Raw genomic sequence first — 20,682 nt, 5'->3', positions numbered from 1 at the left:
GTCGTGGCCCTTGGCAGTCTCAGCTTCTCCTGCGACGAGGAGCTCGAGCGCGGCTTCGACGTCGAGTCCGCTCTCGGTCCGCGCCAATGCCTTGCGCGCGTCCTGCGGCGAGAAGCCCATCTCGACGATCTGGCCGAGGATGTGCGGCGGCGGCGAGACCGAGCGCGGGTAGGTGGTGCGACTGCCGCTGGCCGGTGACGGCTGTCGAGAGCTCACCGATGACGAGGTGGTCGTCGAGGCCCTCGACGCTGGCTGCGCGTGGCCTCGCGTCGGATGCAGCGTCGCACCCGGGCCAGACCTCGACTGCCTGTCGACCGGCTTGCCGAGAGCGCCGAGAATATCCTCGTCGTCGTCGGCGATGCCGGCCTCTGGGTCGTGGCCGAAAGAAGGCGTTTGCTGCTGCTGTGTGCCAGTCGCGGCGGCGTCAGGACCGTCGAACGCATCAAAGTCGAACGGATCCGCAGGAGCAGCTGCGGCGGAGGGAGGCGGACGTCTGGTCGAGGTGCTGGATTCTGAAGACGCTGCCTGTTGCGGGAGGGGATCTGCGAACGAGTCAAAGTCCCAAGGATCGCTCGAAGGTGCCGACGCCTTCGCCGGCTGGGCCGGCTTGGCGGCCGCGGAGGGGGGCTTGGCGAATGGCGTCGAGCTGGCGCCAGACTTTTCGAAGCTGTCCCAGTCGCTGTCGAGGCCTGCCCAAGCGGCGTTGCTCTGGCTGAGGCCGTGCTGCTGGGCGGAGGCGCGCTGCTTGGCCTCCTGCTGCGCCCGCATCTGCCTCTCGGCGAGCGTGAGGTTGCCGTCGCGGGACGAGGAGCGGAAGTCGCCGCCGCCGACCCCGCCCGAGGAGGCTGCGCCGCCAAACGAGAGGAGCGAGGAAAAGGCATCCTGGGACGAAGATGACGAGGACGTGGGCGCAGAGGGAGCTGCGGCGGAGGAGGAGGGCGTGGCGGTGCGCTGAGGCTGGTGCGATGCGGCGGCACGAGGAGGTGGTGGAGCGGGCGATGCGGCGTGGAGGGAGCGGGTGAGCGAGTCAAAGTTGTAGCTCGACGTGGAGGCGACGCCGTTCCTGGCGGCAATGCTGCTGCCAGTGCTGGTGTTGGCTGCGCTTGAGGAGGAGGAAGCCGGGGGCCGACCGCCGCCGGCGGTGCCCATGGCCTGCTTCCAGTCGAGATCGAGCAGGTCGTCCATGCTGCCAACGCGCGCCGGCCGATGCTGTGGTACGCGATGCGATGTGTGGTGCTTCGGAGCGGCGATGGGGGCGAAGCGATGTGTCGAGGTGTCGATCGATGTGAAGAGAGGAGGAGAGAGGAGGAGACAGAGAGAGGGGAAGGTGGGGAGGCGTAGCGTAGCGGAGCGAGGCCAGGCGAGGCCAGGCCAAGCCAAGCCAGGGCCAAGGCAGGAAGCGCACCAACCACCCTCAAACTCACGCCGGGCGAGCACAGCCAGCGTGCAAGCCTGCTCATATCGGCCGAAAACACAGCCACGCCACGCCATCCCCGCACTCGACCGTCACTACAGAAGGGCCAACGTGTGAGATTACAGCGGCCACCATCGAAGTGAACAACAGGCAGGGGCCCACGAACCCTCGACCCTCCTCTTACTCTCCAGAAGCTCGACTACGCTACTCGCTGTCTGCGCGAGCTACGCCGCCGTGGCAGCAGCGGGCCCACCGCCAGCCTGCGGCCGAGGCTGCTCGCCCGCGTCGCCACCGGCCGCCAGCGCAGCGGCGCGCCTGGACCCGACAAACTTGCGCTTCTTCTTGCGCACGGCCTCGCGGTGCATCTTCTTAAACTCCTTGGTGAGCCGCACGCGCCTCGACGCCCAAACCTCGTCCAGCTCGGCCTCGGTCTCGGTGCGGCAGAAGACCACGTAGCCGACCGTGTTGCTCGACACGGGCACCGCATTGGCGCCCGTCATTGACGATCCCGCGCCCCCAAAGCCTCGCGACGGCGCCAGCAGCCGCGGGGCCGCCGGCGCCACCAGGGGCGCCATCTGCGGATCCTTGAGCCTGTCCAGGATCGAGCGCGGTCCCGGACGCGCGCTGGGGAACAGCATCGGGATCTCGGGGTTGCCGTCGAACCACGAGTGCGGGCCCCGCGCTGCCACTGCGGCGGCGGCGGCGGCGGCAGCGGCGCTCGATGCACTGGCCTCGGTACCCGCTGCATCGGCAGCTGCGCCCCGCGCCTCTTCCTCGTCGTCGACGACGGCAAAGTCGAGCTCGTCGTCGAGCTCGAGGTCGAGGTCGTCGCCCAGCACCCCCATCAGCGAGAAGCCCTTGCCCGCTGCGCTCTCCTCTTGCGGCCTAAACATCTCGGTCAGCCTCTTCATCCGCGTCTCTGCATCGCCTAACGCCGGCTCAGAGGCAGGCGTCTCGGTCGGAGCATCGCTCGGCTTGGCTTTGTCGTTGACCGAGGGAGCCTCCGGAGCAACGGCAGGCGTCGGTGAGGATTCGCGGGACGGCTCGCGCTCCGCCATCTCCGCGTCTTCGGGTTCGCTGACGTTGACACCGGCGTCAACCGCCTCGACTGCAGCAGCAACTTCCTTCGGCTTCGGAGCGCTCGAGGCGGAGGAAGAATCAGAGTGGGAGCTCGACTCGAAACCCGAGTCGGAGTCCAAGTCCGACTCGGCGTCGCCCTGATCGTCTTGAGGTGGCAGACCGTCGTCGCCGTGAGGTGATGCTGCTGCCGCTTGCGACTCGTTCGACGAGGAAGATGCAGAGGACGACGACGACGACGACGACGACGACGACGACTCATCGCTGTCCGAGTCATCCGAGCCCGGAAGCAACGATGCGCGAGGCTCAATGGTGAGCTGATCGTCTGCATCACCATCCGGGGTCGCCGCCGCCGCCGCTACGCTCTCAACCTCGATAGCGCCAGGCGCAGGCTTGGAGATGATCGCCTCGATGTCGTCGTCGTCCTCCTCGGCATAGGGCGTGTAGATCGGGGCCGGGGCAGCTTCGACCTGGCCGACGTCGACGATGCCCGAGCCAAACAGGCTCGACAGCAGACCGAGCGTCTTGTCGCGTTCGCCCGCATAGTCCTGCGCCGGGACGGCCTTGGTGCCCTGGCCGTTGCCGCCGGAGATGGGGCCCTCCTGGTATCCCTCGGAAAAGTCGGATTCGGCATCGGGATCGTAGGGAGCCTTGGGGATCAGGTCGAAGAGCGGCGCCGGCGCTGGTTCCGCTGCCTTGGCGCTGGCGCTCTGAGCCACGGCCGAGGGTTGCTTTGCCGTCGCTTCCGCTTCCGCTTTCGCGGCCGAGATCGACGAGGGGAAGCCAGAGAAGAGATCGCTCCCCGCGTCCGACGCTGCAGCCTCTGCCTCGCTGTCGGACGCATCCTCGTCGGGGCCTGGCTCGCTCTTCTTGGCCGCGGCCAGCGTGCTCGGGAAGCCGGCGAACAGATCGCTGTCGGCGTCCGACAGCTCTGCATCCGCACCGAGCTCGAGTTCGAGCGCTTCGTCGTTGGCGGCAACCTCGCCGGCCTCTTCGACGGCGTCGCGATCGGCCTCGCCGCTTCTCTGCTCGACGCCCGCTGCACCGGCATCCGCTACCGGCACGGTGCGAGGGGGCGGCACCACGGGGCGCACCAGAAGCTTGGCAAACTCCTCGTGGAGCGTCTTGCCATCCTTTCCGACGTATCTCCACCGGACCAGCCTCGTCGAGGCGTCGGCCGGAACCGCAGCGGCGCGCGAGGCGGCAGCGGCGGCGACGTCGCTCCCATCAGAATCGTCCTCGTCTCCGTCGTCATCGCCGATCTCGTCGCACTGCCACTCGCCTGGGCCGAGCGAGCCGACGTCGAGGGCGCCCGCAGCGAAGCCGTCGAGCATGGATCCGGTGATGTGGACGGCGCCGTAGCGCGTGGGGTCGATGGTGATCCGCTTGGCGCGCTTCGAGGGCACGGCGTTGGCCCGCGGACGCCGCGTGCCCTTGACATTCTCGCCGTCCTTTGTCTTGAGCGGGGCGGGCTTGGGCAGCGGGTGCTCGGGACGGATGTGCAGCGGCCGGATCAGGTGGCCGGCGGGCGTCCGCTTCCAGCCCCACAGGCCCGCCTTGACCCGCTGCGGCGTGACGGGCTCCATGTTGCTGCTCTCGACGCCAATGTGGCCGGGGAGCCGCTTGCGCTTGGCTGGCTTGTCGACTCCCTGCGCCGCCTTTTCCTTTTCCAGCTCGATGATCCTCCTCTTGCGGTAGTCTGGTTTGGCCTCTCCGACGCGCAGCTTGGTCCCCTTCCACATGGAGCCATTGAGGAGGTTGATGCAGCGCGACACCTGCGGGCCCGTCGCCTCGATGGTGAGGTAGGCAAACGGCCGCAGCTGGCCCGTGGCGCTGGGCGGGCCGGGCCACTCGTCGAGGGCGACGACGCGGCCAAAGGCGGAGAAGCGCTGCTTTAGCTCCTCCGCTGTGAAGGCTTCTGTGAGCCCCGAGACGTGGAGCCTTTTTTGACCGGGGTGCGGCTCATGCTGCGGCGGGTCCGAGTCTGGTTCTTCTTGCTCTTCGTCTGTGGAGCGAGGGGTGTCAGAGAGGGGTGGAGGAGGGGACGAGGACGGGGACGGGGATGGGGACAGGTACGAGAATGGGGGAGGAGCCGAAGGTCAGCGCACGGGTCCGCAATGTGGCAGGATGCGATCGACGACCGCGACGAAGAGGCCGGCAGGGGAGAAGGACGAGACCGAGGGAAACTTGCATTTGCCTTGTTGGCCTTGGCCGAGGAGGGAGGGAGGGCTTCGACGGCAGTGAGGGCGACGGACGGCAGCGATGACGGCGAGGACGGCGGGGGCTTGGCGGCGGCGGCAGCGGCAGCAGCGGCGGCCTTTGCCTTTTTGTGTTCGCGAGCCATTGCGAGGACGCGGGCCTGCTCGTCTGCCTGCCTCTTGTCCTCGTCTTGCGGGTCAAAGGCCTCGACGACGACCTCGGTGTGGTGCTCGTCGTCGTCGTAGGTCTCGTCATGCAGGGCGGGCACGGTGTCGATGTCGCCGCCGTCGTCACCGCCGTCGTCTTCGGCCTCGCTGTCGCTGGGCAGGCCCATTGCGCGTCGGTCGGCCTTTAGGTTTTCCCTGGCCCTCTGCTTCTTTGCCTCCCTGGCCTCTTTGCGGGTGGCGAGCTGCTCCTCTTTTTGCTTTTTCCGGAGGAAATCCCTGCCCGCCTCCTTTCTGGCCGCCTTGCGCTTCTGGAAGCCGGTGAGGTACTCTGCCCTGGCGGCCTCGTCAAAGTCAATGGCGGCAGTCTTACCCTTGTGGCGGCCTGCAGCCGAATGGGAACCCGAGGAGCGCTGCTTTGGCTTCCTTTTCGCCGACTTGGCCGAGGGGCCTGCGCCGTTCTTTTGCGCCGACTCGGTGAAGGCGAGCAGGCCGGCCGACGGGGTGGCAGACATGGCGAGGCGGGCCAGGAAGAGAGAGGGGGGTTTCGGTTTCGGAAGGGTGAGAAGCGGGCCAGGAGCCGGAGGGATGCTCAATCGGTCGAGGAGGCGGCAGGAAAGAGCTAGGATGAAGGGTATGAGAGTGTGTGTGTGGCGGGGGAGGCGCGTGGCGGATGCGAGGGTGACGGTGGTGGTGATGAGGAGCAAGAGGAGCAGGCAGGGGTGAAGAGCAAGCGAGGCCAGCAGCGAAGAGCCAGGGCCGCCAGCCTGCCAGCCTGCCAGCCTCGAAGAAAATTCTGATTTGGGGGCGGCGAGCTACATTTTGCCCACGGCCACGCCCGAGTTCCGAGGTTTGCCCCCGTCCATGGTGCTGGCGCCGCCCAGCCTGGCCCAGGCCTCGCCTCGCCCAGCCGGCAACCGTCGTCCGCCTCTTTTTTCCCCTGCTCCGCCGACGCCACCTCCTCCCTAGCCTTCATTGACGACGACGACGACGACGACGACTGCTGACAGCCTAGCTGCAAGCAGAGGCGGGGAACCAGCCAGGAGCTCCCCTCGCGCACCGCGTTACTCCGGGCGCCCTCCGCGACGACGCTGCTGGATGAGGTCGATGCACTGCTGCACCGTCCTCTGGCGCTCGGGCGTGAGGGCGAGCGCCGTGATCTCCTTGCCTGCACCCTGCGGGCTTCCAGCGTTGAAGGGGGGCTGCGGATCGTACTCGAGGATGAGCTGGGTTGCCTTGGCGCACGCCTCGCCCTTGAGGACCGCGAGGAGCGTCAGTCCAAAGTCGAGGCCCGCCGTGACGCCGCCGCCCGTGAGGCGGTTGCGGTCGTGAACGACGCGCTGGCGCACCGTCTCGATGCCCATGGCCTCGAGCACGGGCAGCGCCGTCCAGTGCGTCGTGGCGCGGTAGCCGTCCAGCAGCCCGGCGCAGCCCAGCAGCACCGCACCCGTGCACACCGACGTCACGTAGCGCGCGCCACGGCCCAGCCGCGCGATGGCCTCCATCAGCCCGTCGTCCTGCAGCGCCGCGATGATGTAGTGCGTCGGCGCGCCCGGTACCAGCAGGATGTCGACGCGCTGCACATCGGCAAACGTCGAAGAGGGAAGGATGCCGAAGCGCAGGTCGCTCCGCACCGCCTCGGAGCTCGTGTGGAGCAGGTGCACCTTGCAGTGCGGTCCCAGGGCAGAGATGGGACCGATGTAGTCTTGCTGCGTCACGCCGTCAAACAGGGCAACGCCCACCGAGAGCACGGCGTCCGGAGAGGCAGCCGGGGCCGTAGAGGAGTCGGTGCTAGACATCGTGAGGTGGTCGATTCGAGGTGCTCGGTCGGTTGGCAGGCAGGCAGTAGTATGGCACGTAGCGGCGAGGCAGGACGTCGAGGATCGTGTTGGAATGGCGAGGTGGAAAGGAGCAGGGGTCTGGAAGTCGAAGGAGGGCCTCCAACGGGACTCGAGGAAAGTCATGGGTCTTGGCAGCCAAAAGGACTCAGCCCGCCCGCCCGACCGCTGACGCCGGCTCGCTGCCATTCCGAGCCGGACTTGGCGGGTCCGCGCTCGAGCCATCGTCGACGAGGGGGACGGACGACACCAATAATCTCGTCGAAAGCGACAAGGTACCTCTCGCCTCGACTCTGCACCAACACGTCGGCCCCCGGGCTATCCTTTCACTTCATTCCGCTTCGCTCATCAGGCCGCCGGCTGGCTACACGCATCGCGAGGGAGAGGGCGCACAGCCGTGACTCACAGCGCCGTGTTGCCCGCGACGGGTCAGACGCAGTTGAAGCGGATGCCGTGCGGGGCGTATTCGACGGCGAAAGGCGCGCATTGTCGGTCGGTCGCCCCCGGAGATCGCGATCCGGAGTCGACGGCGTCAGCGGGTCGATCCGATGGTCCACGGCGATGTGGGGCACGGCGACGACGACGAGGGAAGGTCGACTCCTACCACACGAGGCCGGGGCGCGGGCGGATGGCGCCGGTGCTCGAGACATTGACAGACGAGCCGCCCGTCTGCGCCTCGATGAGGGCGGGCAGGACGGCCTGGGTGGCCAGAAAGACCGACTTGAGGTTGATGTCGACGACGCGGTCAAACTCGGCGTCGGTCACGTCGAGGCTGGGCTTGTTGCTGTAGGTCCATTCGGCATTGTTGACGACGACGGTGGGGACGTGGTCAAAGACGCGCCGGCAGCGGTCCTTTGCGATGGTCGCCGAAGACAACGACGACGACGAGGGGAAGGAGGAGAAGGAGATCGGGATGCGCGGCTGGTAGTGCCCGTCTTGCGGGACAAGGCGAGGCGCTCTTGTGTGCACGGCGACGTACACGAGCTCGAGCCCGACTAGACTGCCACGCCACGTACGGAAGTCGCGCACTCGGCTGGGATGGCGTGGAGGGGACGGGTAGGTACGGGTAGCATACCGGCAACCAAGCTCACTCACTCTACACCTGCTGTCGGGGCAAAGACGGCAGGGGTCTGGCGATGTACCTGTACATAGCCTTGCTTGCTCTGCTGCGATGTATGTAGGACGGGATGGAATGGCGACCGAGCGAGGACCGAAGCAGCAGGTAGGCTACAGTGGGCAGGCGGAGAGGTCGGTAAGGTTAGGCGAGTAGAGTAGGTGATGTGGCGAGCGAGGATGGCGTGGCGTGGCACAGCATGGCATCGAGAGCCAGCAGGCGAATGACGCCGTCCGGTACGGTGCGCGCTGCTGCTGCTGCTGCTGCTGCTGCCTCTGAAGCTTCGTTTGTGAGGGCGCCGCCCCGCTCCCTCTCGGTTGGGCTGCCAAACTCGACAGCCGAGATGCGGAGCACCGCATCGTGGTCCGCCACTGCTCCGCTGCTCCCGTTTCCCTGCTTGCTTGGTCGTGACGCCAGCCCGCTGGGCCCCCGTGGCTCAGCCACCACCCCGCACTTCACCACGCTCGCCTTTCTTCCTCAGCTTGGCCACCCGCGCCGCCACCGTAGGGATGCAGGCCGGTACCGGTCGATATGCGCTCAAACACGAGACGACGCACCTCTCTGTCCGAGCTCGGTCTCGGCAACTTGCTTCCCACCCCCCTCGCCCGTTCAGCCATGGCCACGACAGCAGCATCGGCGCCTGCTGACCCCCGTGCCACCCGTTTGGTGCTACTGTAGCTGCACTCGAGCTCGACCACGCGGCCATCCGGGTTAACGGCGAATCCTCCGCGTCTGCCTACCGTACCGCCACCAAGCCTTCCGACTGGGGACCTGCCCGGCGACCTCGGAAGCAAACGCACGCCTTTCTGCCGAATCCTCCGTCGACTCCGACCGCACGGGATGACGATCGGAAGATAGGCAGGGTGAGCAGGACGATCCGCTCTCGTCCCCGCTACCGTGAACCGGACTACGTTGCAGGACGTCGGTGGATATAAGGAGCGAGGCCCTCTCCTCCATCCCCATCTGCCTCTGCTATTCTCACGCTTCCCTTCAACCCCGGCTCTCGACCGCTTCCTCGAAATGAGACCGTCCAGCCGCGCCTTTCTCGCCCTGCTCAGCCTCGTCCTGGCCTCGGCCGGCCCCACGACGACGACGGCACAGCAGCCGGCCAACGTCACCGCCGGCAACCCGCTCGAGCTCTCTCCGCCGCGCCCGGACCAGATCGATCTGCGCTTCAACCTCACCTCGGGAGGGTACGACAACTACTTTATCCGCTCCAACCTCACCTCGGCCCAGCTCCTCGTCACCAACGCCACGGCCGTCACCCAAGACGACCAGCTCAACAGGTTCCTCGTCGCCTTCCCCGCCGGAAACTCGGGCGCCGTCGTCTACTTTCTCCCCCTCGACGACGGCCATGGCGCGGATGCCAGTGGCAGCAACAGCAGCACAGATGGCAACGCGACCGCTACCGCCGCCGCCGGCGCCGACAAGCAGCCCCTGACTGTGACGCTCGTCCCGGACTCGCTGCGCACCGCCTATGGACCCAACGACCTCCGCGGCGTCGCCGGTTCGCTCGAGCTGAGCACCAACGCCACTCTGGGCACCACGCTCCTCGGCTCGGTCCGCACACTTCGCGATTACGTCGAGGGCAACGGCCTCACCAACCCGCTCTTCAACTGGACCGTGACCCAGGCCGACGAGTCGACCGTCTGGTTCAGCCGCGCCTGGCTCAACGACACCATCCTCCGCGACGACCGCGGCCAGCCCGCGGGCAAGGCCCGGTTCGGCCTCGAGTGGCTCCTCCAGGCCAACGAGGGCACCGCGTTCAACGTCACCCCGTCCAACAACGGTACCTACACCCCGCCCAGGATCGAAATCCTCGTCCCCGCCGGCGCCGCCGCAGGGGGAAGCGTCAACTTCACCGTCCAGACCAACGAGACCAACCTCGATGGCCTCGCCGTCGACCAGCTCTTCTCCGACGCCGGCGGCGGCGGCGTTGATGACGGCACCAGGGCGGCGCAGGAGCAGGTGTCGTTCCTCACGTTCAGCAGCAAGTTTACCGCCGGAGCCTTCCGTTTCCTTACCTATTTCGGTCGCGATACACTCGTTACGGCGCGGCTGCTGATGAACCATCGTACCCTGACGCCCTTTGGCGTCGAGTCGGTGCTGAGCGGCGTCCTGGAACGCATCAACGCCACCTCGGGCCAGGTGTGTCACGAGGAGACGATTGGCGACTATGCGACCTTTGTCAACCTCAACGAGGGCCACCCTGAGTTGGGCAACGCGCCCTTCTACGACTACAAGATGAAGGACACGCACTACCTCTTGCTGCCGCAGCTGGCCGACTACCTGCTCCGCTTCAACGCCACCGCCGGCGGCAACGGGACGGGGCCGGAGCTGATGGCATCCGACGAGGCCAGGCGCTTCCTCGAGCGGCCGGCGGTGCTGCAGAACGGGACGACGTACCGCGACCTTCTCGACGCCAACGTGCGCTACGTCATGGATAGCGCCCGCCCCTTTGCGCGGGAGCAGCGGTACGACAACCTGGCGCGCATCCAGCAGGGTGTGCCCGTCGGCAACTGGCGCGACTCGAACCCGGGCCTGGGCTGGGGCGTGTACCCGTACGACGTGTCGACGGCGCTGGTCCCCGCGGCGCTGTACGCCATCTCGGACCTCGCCGCGTCGGGCCTGCTCACCAACCGGTCCCTCGCCGACGAGGCAAGGGCGTTGGCAGAGGTGTGGGAGCAGCAGGCTCCGCGCTTCTTTGAGGTCGATATCCCCGCCGACCAGGTCGAACCGCGCCTCGAGGAGTACGTGCAGCTGGCCAACCTGAGCACCTCGCTGCTCTACGGCAATGGGTCGCTCAACTCCACCGCTGCCTCCGAGGCCGGTCCCGGTGCAGGTGCAGGTGCAGGCGACAACGTTACGGCCCGGGCTCGCCGACGCTTCTTTGACCTGACGCGTCTCGAGGCCGATGCGCAGATGTCGGCCACGGCGCCAGCCCAGCTCCGTCGCCAGACGACCGGCAGCGGCGAGGATGGACAGAACAGCAGCGCCAGCACCGCCAAGGGCAAGACGATCTACGCGCTCTCGCTGCTCGAGGACGGCACGCCGGTGCCCGTGCTCCATTCCGACCTGGGCTTCAACCTGGTGTGGAACCGCAACGTGTCGCGGCGCACCGTCGAGGCCGTCGTCGAGGCCCTGTCGCCGTTCCCGCGCGGCCTGCTGACCAACGTCGGGATGCTCATCGCCAACCCGGCGTACGACGTCAACCGGACCAAGACGAGCGAGCTGGACCGTACCGCCTACCACGGCACCGTCAGCTGGGGCTTTCAGACGGCGCTGCAGGCCGCGGGCATCGAGCGCGTCCTGGCCTCGTGTGCGGCGGCGGGGGCCAACGACGCTTCCGGCTCGAACTCGACGACGTCCAACGGTGACGTGGATGCGGGCGTGGGGCGACGAGGAGCGACGGTGGTGCAGCAGAGCGGGCTGGTACGTCCCGAGTGGTGCGACGATGCCGACCTGGTCCGCCGCGTGCAGGAGGCGCAGACGTCGCTGTGGAACGCCATCAACGGCGCCTATGCCGAGCGGTTCGCAGAGGTGTGGAGCTGGACGTTCAACAACGTCTCGCAGCGCTTTGACGTGACCCCGCTCGGAGAGCTCTCGCCAGAGGGCACCGAGTCCAACGCCGTCCAGCTGTGGTCCTATGGCCTCCTGGGACTCGAGGACCCGACTAGGGCCGCTGCCTGACCGGACCGGATCGCAGCGGATTGCAGCGGAGGGGTCAGATGTCTTGTCGTTGTAGACTAGCATCGGCCATGGAGGAGAAGGAGCTTGAACTTGCTTGGCGTGTCTGACTGGCCGAGGATGTCCCCCCCCCCCCCCCCCGACTTTGTGAGTTCAGGACGAGGATCGCACTCGCGCTCGTTCCTCGGAGGCGGCGGGCCCGTCCCCGAAGCGCTCCGTTCGATCCTGCCCTGTATCCAACAGCGAGGGTGGACTCAGGGCTCCTTGTCCTCCTTCTTTCCCTCGTGTCCGTGTTCCTTCTCGTGCTCGTGCTCCTGCTCCTTCTGTCGCTCGCGCTCGGCCAGCTGTTCCGCCTCGACCTCATTCACGACCCTCTCCATCGTCCTCGCAGCATCGAGGGCGGCGGGGAAACCACAGTAAACCGCAGCGTGCAGAGCCACCTCTGCCAGTTCCTCCTTTGTGATGCCGTTGTTGAGAGCGCCGCGGGTATGTCCAGCGAGTTCGGTGGGTTTGGAGAGGGCGATGAGGATGGCGAGGTTGAGGAGCGAGCGATCGCGTCGACCCAGACCCGGTCGCGACCATACCTGACCCCAGGCGAACGACGTCACTGCCTCCTGCAGCGGCGCGTTGAAGGGCGTGGTGGACGAGAGGGCGCGTGTGGCGAATGAAGGTGACATCACCGAGGAGCGGATGGCTAGCCCCGTTTGGAAGGTGCTGCTCTGTGTATTTTCAAGGTGTGGCGAGAGCGGGATCGACGAGGGACCCGGGGCTGCTGGAGGAGCTGTCATCCTTTCTTTGCTTGCTCGTACAGTCGGTTGGTGATGTGGTCGTTGCGGATACGATCGAGGCGCGCTGGTCTGGCAAGTGCGACGCTGCTATCGATGCTGGTGGTGGTGGTGATGGTCGAGAGGAGAGGAGAGACGAAGGCAAGGGAGCGAGGACGGTGGGATCCGCGGGGTCGGTCAACGAGTCGAGCCGGACCGAAGCCGTCTTGGACCAGCCGAAGCCGAAGCCGAAGCGGGCAAAGGCATCAGGCAGGCAAACGAGGTGAGGCGGGGTCGGGTTGGACCCTGCCCTCACTCTGATCTGCCCGCTTTCCGCTGCCCTTTTCCGCACGCTTTTCCGCTGCCCACTCAAGACTTCTTTCAGTCGTTTCACGCGCTCGCCTTCATTCTGTCAACGCCACCGGCCGAGCTGCCCGGCCTTCCCTCGTCGATCCTGCACCACGGCGAGCGGGACTCTAAAACGGTGGGCATACGACGTTCGATGCAGTCGGAACGGTCGGTCTCTATGTAATCGTCGCCACTGGCAGGGGACGCAACGAGGCTCGCGACGACGTGGGACGGCACGACGGGTGCCCCGCGCCTGTCGGAGGGACAAAGGGACAAGATGGTCGGCCGATCCTTTGCTGCTCTCGCCGAGGAGCAATCAGAGCGCGAACAAGTGCTCGGTCGTCCCTGCCCGCCCCTCTGCCTCACTCCTTGGACCAAGGAGCAAATCCCAGGCGGCCGATGACTGACGACGACGGCGCGTGGAACTTGACGGTGCCCACGTACGTCGGCAGCTTGCCCGGGCCCGGCGAGACGGGGCTCGCGACGGCGTTGAACGAGAGTACGCCGGGCGCCGGCGGGCTGCGGCGGTCCTGGGAAAAGCTGATGCGCCGCTCGCCCACCACCATGTCGGCCAGGATGCCATCCGGCAGCCGCGGCACGTCGTGCTGCCAGAACAGCTTGCGCAGGTAGCGCGACAGGCCCTCGTCGACGTGGCCCTGCGGCATCCACGGCGCATGCACCGTAATCAGCCGGTCCGGTACGACCGTCCCCGCCGGCACCTCGCGCCTCGTCCGCGCCAGGAGCTCGTCGCGGATCGGGCCGGCCAGGGCCGAGCTGCCGTAGAAGAGGCCGTCCTTGTTGTCGGCGTCCGACGACGCCGCCACCCTCGCCTTCCACGCCATCGCACGCAGGTGGTCGTCGTGGTTGATGTGGTTGAACAGGCTCAGCAGCGACGCGTCGAACCGGACGACGCCCAGGTACAGGTCGCCCTCGTCGGCCCGCGCCGCCGTGGGCACGGCAAACACGTTGAACCGCACGAAGTCCGTCTTCTGCGAGCCCTTGCGGTCGTAGGAGAACGTCACCCGGTAGCCGGGCAGCGCAATGTCGCCCATCGGCGCCGGCAGAGGCTGCCGCTGCCTGGCTTCGATGTTGTACAGCAGGTTCGAGACCCGGATCTGGGTCTTGCGGTCGCCCGCCAACGGCTGCTCAATGGCGATCAGCCAGTCGTCGAAGGCCGCGCCACGAGGCATCAGCTGCCTCACCCTCGCGCGCAGCGTGTCGACCACCTGGGCCGGCAGGGCCTCGCCGGGGCGGATGGCAGCGCCCACGCGCCTGGCGGCGTCGACGCCGGGTCCTTCCGGCCGGCGGCGCCCGCTGCTCGAGCCGGCCCGAAAAGGCTCGGCCTCGGCCATGGCAACGCTAGTCCCGCCGTGCTGCCGCAAGGACGAGGCAGGCGGGCCGACCGGAGCAGGCGCACGGACGAAGCCGTCGGCCATATCTCGGAGGCGGACGAAGTCTGCGCCCCTGACGCCCCTCGGGATGTCGGTGAGCGTGAGGACGCCGACGTACGTCTTGGACAGGTCACCTCCCGGCGAAAGCGGAACGGCGACGGTGTCGTAGAGGCGTGGGCCCGGCTGCGAAGGGGTCGTCTTCCTCCTGATAAACTTGACCCGGAAGCCGTCGACGTCGAGGTCGTTCAGCAGCCCGGGCCGGTAGGTCTTGCGCCGCTTGGCCGTCTCGAAGACCTGGCTCGAGCGCCTCTGGAGCTCTTGGCTCGGTGTCTCGCCAAAGACGACGGGCAGGTTGATCGAGATCATGGCATCGTCGAAGTTGGGCATCATGGCACGCACCTTCGCCCGCAGCCTCTCTTCGACTCGCCGGGCGAGGGCGGGGTCGTAGTAGTTGGTGCTGCGCCGGTTGTTGAGGGGCTCGCCTGCGGGCGCGATGAGCCGCGGCCTCTTGAGCGCCACGTCTGGCGACGACTCTGCACGCATCCATTCGCGTTCGGCCGAGCTCGAGCCAGAGCCGTCTACCTCGCGGCTTGGCTGCGTAGCTGATGACGACGGGTCAGCGGGATGCTCGGGCACCGACACGCCCCCGGGATGGCCCGGATAGGCCGAAGCGGGCACGACGGTCGACGACGCGGCGCCTGGCTGGGCCGTCTGAGGGAAGAGAGCGGCGGGCGCGTGGGCGGGCGCGCCACCGTAGCTGCCGTAGTAGTAAGCGGGCCGACCGGGAGGCTGCGGCAGGACCAGACCAGGGGCGTGGCCATGGTAGACAAAGTAGGCCGGGTCGATGTGCGGAGGCGGCGGAGCGTGGACGGGCACGTAGGCGATGAAGCCAGGCCAGGCGGCGGCGACGTGGGGCGGCAGCACCTGCCGCAAAGGATGCGGGGCGTGGATCGCAGCCATGCCTGGGCCAGCGGTAGTGTCTGGGGGTGGGTCTGCAGAACGGAGGTCTGGAAGGTGCGATGCGAGGCTGCGTTCGGGATCGCGGATCGCCTCGGGGTTCAAGGGCAGGTCGACTGCTGCGACCGTGTCGAAGACGACGAAGGACGACGCCGTCGTCAGCAGGCCGACGGCCTGGAGCAGGCGAAGGGGCTTCATCGCGGAGTGGCGGTGTCGCTTGGCCGGGAGAAGGACGATGGAGGAACGGAGGTTATGCCAGGCCGAGGAGAGGGATCGCCTGCCCTCTTTATGGCTGTCCGTCCCGCCACAAGGCGACAGCGTCGAGGCAGGTTACGGCAGCCAGCCCGGGCATAGTTCGAGCGGCCCTTGTTACCTCCATCGTCTAGGTCTGACCACGCCCCGACTACGCCCCGGCGTCGTCGGGGGCTTCCGTTCGGGCCGCGTTCCGCCATCGGTTTAGGCAGGCGGTGTCTCCGATGGTCACAGGCGGGAGAAGCAAGGACAAGCGGGCGGGGCAACGAGTTCGGGTGCTGCCGCGCAGGGCCCTATCGATGGCCGACAGCGCAAAGGCGACGACGACGACGACGACGACGACGACGACGACGACGACGACGACGACGACAACAACAACGATGCCACGATCTCGGCGTTTTCTTACGCGACTCGGCGAGGCACTACTGCCGCACCGCTGCTGCTGCTGCTGCTACCGCCGTCCGTTGTCGCACCATGCCTGCTGACGCTCATCCTCACGCCATCGACGACGACGTAGGTGCGAGCCTTTGCAGGGTCGGGCAGCTTGTCCAGGCGGTTATCGATGGTGAGCGTGCCGACGAGGGCCTTTCGCCGTTCGACCCCGCGTCGAGGCACCGCGACGACCGTGTAAACCTTGAAGCCCGGCTCGGCCCGGCTGGCCGCCAGGTCGGTCACGAACCCGATCGTGTACCCGTCGATGACGAGGTCCTCGACCATGGGGGGCTTGATCTTGCCCTCGCGGAAGCGGGAGAGGGAGCGATGCGACCTGCTGAGGGTCGCCTGGTCCGGGAAGCCGAGCTTGTCGACCTGGGGCACGTCGAGCGTGATCATCCAGTCCTCGAGGACGAGCTCGTCTGGCTTGAATCGCCTCGCCCGCTCCCAGAGCGCATCGACGACCTTGTTGGCCAGTTCGGGGAAGCGGTAGAGGATGCGACCGTACCCGCCGACGTGATCGGTGGGCTTAGGGGGGGTGCGCCACCGTGTGCCCCCGGGTCGGTCTCGTTTCAGCGACATTGGGGCGCGCATGTCGGACGAGCCGATACCAGCGGCATCCTGGATGGCATGGAGCGGTTCGGACGAGGCGACGGACGTGGAAGACGACGGCGAGGGTTCGAGGAGGGGTATCGCAGGTGGTGCCAAGGCTGGAGGCGCAGGTGCTGGGCTCGTCGAGACGAGGGTGCTGCCTGTGCCGAGGCGCGGCAGGTCAATGAGGGGCTCGAGGTTGGCATAGAACGACTCGAGATTATGCAGAGCCTCTCCGGCATCGTTGGCCGGCAACTGAAGTGCCAGCGTCGGCGCGAGCAGGACGGCTGCGGCGGCGACGACGAGGACGAGGAGCAGCGGCGGCGGCAGCGATGTGGTTGTGGCAACGAGGCCGGGTCGTGTCATTGTGACGCTGCACAGAGGAGACGAGGGGATGGCAACAAGTCAAAGGCGGGGGCGAGCGATGCCGTGGTTCGCTGCGACTCGCAGCATGGCGTCGCCGTTGGATTCCACAGTGCCTGGTGTGATCAATCGAGGGCGTAATTCATCAAAGCTGGTGGACGGCTACGCCCCGGATGTGGCGCCGTGCGAGCCTGGTTGCAGGCCGTCTGTGCTGCGATCGAGGTGTGGCTGAGGTTCACAGCCCTGCGCCACAGCGACCGGTGCCGCTGGTGGGTCGAAGACAGCCTTGAGCCAACTAGGGTGTCGGTGCCCATATCGAGAGAAGCGGCGGCTAGGGAAGACTAGTGGTCCGCGATGGGCGATGGCGGCCGTCGGCGGGGCGAGGGGGCAGGGAAGAGTGGCGCCCCCTTTGGTCCATATCGAGACTGAGGACGCGTTCGACACTTTGCACCGTGTTGAGGCAGGTAGCGAGCGAGGGGCTCGTGGTCAATACGTAGCATCGCTCTGCAGTCCGGCCTACATGTTGCCTAGCCACTGTCTGCCGATCAGAGCGCGGGGAGGAGCCGGGCCTCGCCGATGAAGGACGAGCATGCTCGGAGCCGCGCCGAGAGTACGGGTGATAGTCTGTCGAGGGCCGGATGATCTTGTTCGCGGCCGACGGCGAGCCCCCCGGATAGCTTGTGCCGTAGCGTGCATCGGCGAATGGAAGCAACGTGGGCGCTGGCACCAACAGCCTGACCTTGCTGAGCCGCAGACGAGCGAGGGAGCAGCTACCGTAACGGTGCTGGAAGAAGCTAAAGACAAGCGCGTCACCGGACAGGCCACAGCGGGGGAGGGCAGACAAAGACGGGCGCGAGCGAGCGAGAGGGACGGCTCGAGGTGCAAAAGTGGCCTGACTTTGCAGTGCTGGATGGATGGATGGATGGAGGCTTCCAACGGCGACTCGGGCCGAGCTCAGGCTCCGGGGCCTCCGTACGTGTTGATCGTCAAGGTACGCGGGCTTACGCTTGCCGAACACCCTCGGGCCTGTCCCTGTCTGCCTGGCCCGTCCTGGCTTTCGGGCTGTGCAAGATCGTCGAGCTGCAGGCATCCTAATCGCTGGCCGTCTCCGGCTCCGGCTTGCACTTGGCTGGGGCCTACTGCTCCGGCCACTCCCCGAAGCTCTGCCGCTCCACCCTGCCTTTGGCCTGCCTTGCTTTGCCTTTGCGCGCATCCTCCTCGTCGTGAAGCCCCGTGCTGCCGCTACACCCCTCTTGGCTACCTTGTCCATCTTGACCCACCCACCGCACAAGCGAGTCGCCGGCGAGGCATGGGAAAAAGCCTTGGCTACCGCGCCTACGTCGCTTGGCTGCCTTGCCCCCCTCTGCAGGATACGCTATGTACATGTACCTACCGTCACAGCCAACTCCACGGACAAGATCACAGTCGACCGATGAATCAAAAGGCAGGTCGAAAGAAGGCGCCATCGTGGTGCGAGCTAGACGCGTACGCCGCGCCTGGCCGTGCCACGCTACGCCAAGCTGCGCCGCCAAACACGCCATGTCGGTCGGTATCCGGTATGTTTGGGAGGCAGTAGAAGCAGGCTCGGTGGCATGAGCAGACTACCGTAGAACGACAAAGGGGGGGGGGGGGGGACGACCCTCTATGCGCACGCAAAGAAGGGCATGCGCAAATGCACCGACGGAATGGACGGATGGATGGATGGATCCATGGAGCTTTGAGCGACAGAACGTAACCCTTTAGTGTGCGGGAACCGCTAGCTAGCTTGCTAACGCTGCAGGACGTCGCGCCGGGATTTGGATGCCACGATCTGCGCGCGCACGTACCTATCAGATGGGGAGGGGGGGATGGCAGGCTCAGCTGACGGGCCAGCATGACCGCCTGAGCCCTTCATCCCCGCACAGCCCCGGGCGGTGAATGTGGTGGTCCAGCCAGGAGAGCGCTCGAGGATTAGAGCTCCGTCTCGCTTCCACGGCTTCGTCGCCCTCCTTGGTCGCTATTTTCTCGGCTCTAGGCTTCCCGCTCGCCCCCGTCGTCCGGCCCTTACGCCGCCGCTTTCGACGGACGCGGTCTGGCCAGGCCAGGCAAGACGTAGCCCGACTCGTGGGCCTCGCCCTGGTTTCGCCTCATCTCAGCTCGTCTCGTCTCGTCTCGTCTCGATGGACATGGTCTTGGCCATTCGACTCCCGACGTACGTCGCTTTGTCTCTCGAGCCCAAGCGCGCACAGCTGTGGCGAAACGAGCTGACATGGCCTGCCTCGCCGCTTGGCCGCGACCCTAGCGCGTCGGCTGGTTTCCACGACCACGACCGGGCAGAGGGGAGAGAAGGGTGCGGTCCTCGACCCAAACGTTTCTGATGCGTCCTTCGATGCTCACCTACAGAGGGACAAGGTTGACGGCGGTCCAGGCCGCGCCAGGCCGTCGCGGGCCCACGATGGCAAGGGCCTGGCCTGGCCAAGCAGGGAGGGGCAAAGGGCAAGCGAGGTGGATCAAGCAGGGCCAGCGGGCGGTTTGGTCCAAAGCTGCAGCATTGGGCCAACAAGGGGGGGTTGGGGTGCTTCCCTCGCTGCCCTCCCCTTACCTCGTGCCGGCCGGGCTGCCGAAGGAGCGACCCTGACCTGGCCTGGCCTGGCCTGTGGATACAGTTACAGTACTCGACCTCGTGTGCGCCGGTACGTGGCAAGGCAAGGGAAGCGGGCACCTGGGCGATCGTCACATCCACATCAGGGAGAGGGGGAGGCATCAAGCGCCGGGGTCAAGCAAAGCAAAGCGAAACAAGGCAAGGCAGGGGAGCCTTTCTTGTTCCTGTCGTCTTTCCATGACCTTCGACGCTCCGCTCTGCGCCGCTCATCGCCGACCGACCGACTGGACGAGATGGCACCGAGGGATGGACGGATGGATGGATGCCAAAAACAGAAGCGTCCGGCCGGCAACGCCGACGAGAAATGGTCCGACGCCGGTCTACCTTCGTCGTGCTGCAGCATGCATCGAGGAAGGCCAAGGCCAAGGGCAAGAGGGCGGGATCCAATCCAAACGCCGAAAACCTAGCTTGTGCAGCCAGGAGGAGGAGGACAGGTCAGGCCAGGCCAGGAACAGCCAGCCAGCGTGCGCTAGGTCGGCAGGCAGGCGGGGTCGCGCGCGCGCATCTCCGCCCACAAAGGCTGCGGGCGGCCCATCGGTTGGCCGCCTGGTCTTTCTTTGAGCGGAATGAGATGCCGATGTATGTCCCCTAGTTACACTCCTTCTCGACCTCGAGCCGAAGGTTGGAGAACAATGACAAGCGCAGAGGGGCAGCATGAGAGCAGGCTCGACAAAGGGCGATGTTAGTGTGTGTAGATCAGCGGATGGGTTGAACGAGCGCCTCTCTCTTTCAAGCGCCGCTTTCTTTGTCCGCGTACAAAAGTCTTGATGTCAGTCCGGAGTAGTGCTTTGCGACCTCGAGGAGCCGGCAGAGAGCATGCATGCTGTACGTAGGGTGGTGCATCCGTGCGTGCTGGCCACCCCCCTCTGCTGCTCCATCTGTCGATCCCTCGTCCGCATCGAGAGGGATGGACGGCTCGCGTTATGGCCTTGGGCCTTGGGCTTACCGGTCCCCCCCTTTGACTTCCCGAACGAGGAGCGCCTGGATCCGAACCCGGCACCACCATACGAGGCTCCTCCACCCGCCTGCGCCGGGTCAAAGGGTTGGCTCATCCATCCGCAAAACAAAGCAAAGCTCCCATCGGCGAAAGACCGAGCGAAGAGAGAGAAGGCGAGAGAACGACGAAGGCGAGCAGGAAGTGGTGTGATGGCGCGACGACGACGAATGGATGGTCTCTCCCCGCTCGCCATTGTTGTCCATCTCGCCTAAGCGCGTCGGCGAGTGAGTGTGGCCTGGCCCCCCGCACGTACATGCTGCGAGCGGCGAGCGGCAAGCGGCGGTGCACGGTCTCGACGGCATTTGCTTTGTCCCCCCCCCCCCCCCCCGCCTCGAGGTCCGCCATCCTTAGGCTGTATGTCGGTCAGCGGCAGCACGACATGCATGGATGCCAGATCTCCTGATCTCCCCCCGCTCCTCCGCACCATGCAGGTGGAGGGAAACCCACCAGCCA

The 20,682-nt window shown here is 66.6% G+C and overlaps 8 protein-coding genes across 8 annotated transcripts in view; 1 reads left to right on the top strand and 7 right to left on the bottom strand.

Annotated features, from left to right (window-relative positions):
* PFL1_05274 (uncharacterized protein) overlaps window positions 1-1,185 on the bottom strand; it is a gene marked incomplete at both ends in the record, with an annotated part of 3,828 nt that extends 2,643 nt beyond the window's left edge. The window contains one exon of the mRNA XM_007882801.1: window positions 37-1,185. Coding sequence (XP_007880992.1) covers window positions 37-1,185 — 1,149 coding nt within the window. The remainder of the gene's footprint in view (window positions 1-36) is intronic.
* Window positions 1,186-1,638: 453 nt separating this feature from the next.
* Window positions 1,639-5,369, bottom strand: PFL1_05273 (uncharacterized protein; the record flags this gene model as incomplete). The annotated part of the gene is made up of 2 exons (XM_007882800.1): window positions 1,639-4,496; window positions 4,679-5,369. 2 exons carry the CDS (start codon window positions 5,367-5,369, stop codon window positions 1,639-1,641), a joined length of 3,549 nt encoding a protein of 1,182 aa, XP_007880991.1.
* A 549-nt stretch (window positions 5,370-5,918) lies between these two features.
* Window positions 5,919-6,653, bottom strand: PFL1_05272 (uncharacterized protein; the record flags this gene model as incomplete). The annotated part of the gene is made up of 1 exon (XM_007882799.1): window positions 5,919-6,653. One exon carries the CDS (start codon window positions 6,651-6,653, stop codon window positions 5,919-5,921), a length of 735 nt encoding a protein of 244 aa, XP_007880990.1.
* Window positions 6,654-7,292: 639 nt separating this feature from the next.
* Window positions 7,293-7,765, bottom strand: PFL1_05271 (uncharacterized protein; the record flags this gene model as incomplete). Its single annotated transcript, XM_007882798.1, has 2 exons — window positions 7,293-7,544; window positions 7,709-7,765. The coding sequence occupies 2 exons, from the start codon at window positions 7,763-7,765 to the stop codon at window positions 7,293-7,295; spliced, it is 309 nt and encodes a 102-aa protein (XP_007880989.1).
* A 1,061-nt stretch (window positions 7,766-8,826) lies between these two features.
* Window positions 8,827-11,496, top strand: PFL1_05270 (uncharacterized protein; the record flags this gene model as incomplete). The annotated part of the gene is made up of 2 exons (XM_007882797.1): window positions 8,827-10,233; window positions 10,279-11,496. 2 exons carry the CDS (start codon window positions 8,827-8,829, stop codon window positions 11,494-11,496), a joined length of 2,625 nt encoding a protein of 874 aa, XP_007880988.1.
* A 251-nt stretch (window positions 11,497-11,747) lies between these two features.
* Window positions 11,748-12,281, bottom strand: PFL1_05269 (uncharacterized protein; the record flags this gene model as incomplete). The annotated part of the gene is made up of 1 exon (XM_007882796.1): window positions 11,748-12,281. The coding sequence occupies one exon, from the start codon at window positions 12,279-12,281 to the stop codon at window positions 11,748-11,750; it is 534 nt and encodes a 177-aa protein (XP_007880987.1).
* Window positions 12,282-12,967: 686 nt separating this feature from the next.
* On the bottom strand, window positions 12,968-15,151 carry PFL1_05268 (uncharacterized protein; the record flags this gene model as incomplete). The annotated part of the gene is made up of 1 exon (XM_007882795.1): window positions 12,968-15,151. One exon carries the CDS (start codon window positions 15,149-15,151, stop codon window positions 12,968-12,970), a length of 2,184 nt encoding a protein of 727 aa, XP_007880986.1.
* Window positions 15,152-15,607: 456 nt separating this feature from the next.
* PFL1_05267 (uncharacterized protein) lies at window positions 15,608-16,594 on the bottom strand (the record flags this gene model as incomplete). Its single annotated transcript, XM_007882794.1, has 1 exon — window positions 15,608-16,594. The coding sequence occupies one exon, from the start codon at window positions 16,592-16,594 to the stop codon at window positions 15,608-15,610; it is 987 nt and encodes a 328-aa protein (XP_007880985.1).
* Window positions 16,595-20,682: the final 4,088 nt, after the last annotated feature.

This window comes from Pseudozyma flocculosa, assembly GCF_000417875.1.
Source record: "Pseudozyma flocculosa PF-1 unplaced genomic scaffold scaffold00018, whole genome shotgun sequence".
NCBI classification, from domain to species: Eukaryota; Fungi; Basidiomycota; class Ustilaginomycetes; order Ustilaginales; family Ustilaginaceae; genus Pseudozyma; species Pseudozyma flocculosa.
Note: the sequence above shows the minus strand (reverse complement) of the source record. Positions and strands in the feature narration are given on the sequence as shown.